Here is a 2,269-nt window from a genome sequence, read left to right as displayed (position 1 = left end):
TGGAACGCAATAGAGCAACTTTCACGTGGAGCAATGGAGCAACTAGGGAAGAAGAGAGCGACAATCAACCTCAGTTGTAGCCCACCTCTCTCCTTTCAACTGATGTATCATGTTACTACTAATTATCAACAGGATCAATCCCTCAGTAATTCTTAAATATTGTATAGAAACTATCAATATATGAGAGCACACAGATTGTACATTCATGAATGGTGCATATACTGGTCCATCTATACTGTTCCATATTTAGTTAAACTAGTAGTTCTGTGAACAGTAGACCTCGCGCTCAGTGAATTACATTGACCTGTTGATATGTTTTCTCAAAAATCAATAAATAATTTATCAATTGAAAATGTCTAGAAAAAATCCTAAATAAACATAGAGCTTTCTGTCCTAACGTACCGGAATGTGAGTGTGAGCGCTGTTATCAGGTCTGGCTGCAACTGTCTACAACGTTGATGGAAAGATACATTTTCAAGATGTTCGATGTTTTTGAACGGGTAGCATTATAGTCAACTGTCTACTAACGTTGATGGAAAGATACATTTTCAAGATGTTCGATGTTTTTGAACGGGTAGTATTATAGTCCACTAGACAGCTGATTTATGATGAATAATTCTATAGTCTGATTTTTACTCTAATATTGGCGTATGAAGGAGGCTCTTTTTCCTTTTATATTTTTTATATTATCCTTGAAATGGATAATACTACCGTACTGTTTACGGGGCAGAGTGGACTCCCTAGTTTCAATCAGTCACTGAAGAGTACGCGCGCGAGTTAGTGGAGTGGGAGAGGTTCCATGTGGTGGGGAAAAGACGCCATTATTAGTAGACACCATGCCGTGGACAGGCGAGCATCGTGGTTTTGTAGTCGAAACATTCTTTAAAAATAAGGATAGTGTGGTGGCGACCCAGCGTGCATTTCGTAGACGGTTTGGTTTGAAACGTCATGATAGTGTTCCCGATGCTAAAACCATAAGGAAATGGATTACAAGTGTACGGGCGACCGGATCTGCACTGCCTAGAAAACCAGTCGGACAACCAAAGAGTGTGAGGACACCAGAGAACATAATGGCGGTAAGAGCGTCTATTGAACAATCTCCATCGCGCTCTGCGCGGAAACATGCTGCTGCTCTTGGAATGTCGGCCAGAACGGTGAGGCGAATTTTACACTCAGACCTCAATTTACACCCGTATAAGTTGATGGTTGTTCAAGAATTGATGCCAGCAGATTTTGTTAAACGTACAGATGTTTGCAATGCAATACTGGCTTCTTTACAACACGGCACTATTCTGTGGTCTAGTGATGAAGCACATTTTCACCTCTCGGGCACAGTAAATAAACAAAATTTTCGTTACTGGGCAGCTGAAAACCCACGAACTCTTCACCAAAAACCTCTTCATTCTCCAAAAGTGACTGTGTGGTGTGCTGTGTCCTCCATAGGCATAATTGGCCCCTACTTTTTTGAATCGGAAGGTGCAACCGTTACTGTGAACGCTGTGCGCTATTGTCAGATGTTGGAGAACTTTTTCTGCCCCAGAATTGAGGAGTATGGTGAGGAAAATAATTTGGAAGCCTTTTGGTTTCAACAGGATGGTGCCACGGCTCATACCGCCCGTCGCTCTCGCCAACTTCTGCAACAACGGTTTCCTGGCCGCTTGATCTCATTACGAGGAGATGTTCCATGGCCCCCTCGCTCCCCCGATCTAAGCCCATGCGATTATTTTCTTTGGGGTTACCTCAAATCTGAGGTTTACAAAGTTCGACCAAGGACCTTGGAAGCCCTTAAGGAAGCAATTGTTGATGTTATCACTGGAATAACGCCAGATATGCTGCGTAGAGTTTTTGAAAACTTCATGGAACGCCTGAATATGTGCATCGCTCGTCAAGGTCGTCACCTGGACGATATCATTTTTAAAACTTAATGAAAAATAAATTGCATTGTATTTATATTTCAGGAATAAAAAGCTTTTGTAATAATCTTGTATGGTTTTTATACAGTTAACCGATCATATCAGGGAGTCCACTCTGCCCCACTCTGTATATACGTCGACGCGCCTTTTAAAAAGGAACATACCTCCATACCTGTCAAATTTCATTAAAATCTATTACCGCGTTTTGCATTAAATGCGCAACATATAAACATTTAAGAGAAATGCCAAACCGTCGACTTGCATCATAAGGTGCGTACAGATATACGCGCCGCGAACATGGGCAATTCACTTTTAATCAGCTGATCATATCTGTATTTTTACAGAAACGGTAAGCT

The 2,269-nt window shown here is 41.5% G+C and overlaps 1 protein-coding gene across 1 annotated transcript; it reads left to right on the top strand.

The window, feature by feature from the left end:
* The first annotated feature begins 836 nt into the window (after nucleotides 1-836).
* LOC120349655 (histone-lysine N-methyltransferase SETMAR-like) lies at nucleotides 837-1,925 on the top strand. The gene has a single exon (XM_039420136.1). The coding sequence runs from the start codon at nucleotides 837-839 to the stop codon at nucleotides 1,923-1,925; it is 1,089 nt and encodes a 362-aa protein (XP_039276070.1).
* Nucleotides 1,926-2,269: the final 344 nt, after the last annotated feature.

This window comes from Nilaparvata lugens, chromosome 2, assembly GCF_014356525.2.
Source record: "Nilaparvata lugens isolate BPH chromosome 2, ASM1435652v1, whole genome shotgun sequence".
Classification (NCBI taxonomy): domain Eukaryota; kingdom Metazoa; phylum Arthropoda; class Insecta; order Hemiptera; family Delphacidae; genus Nilaparvata; species Nilaparvata lugens.
This window is presented reverse-complemented; position numbering and strand designations above follow the sequence as displayed.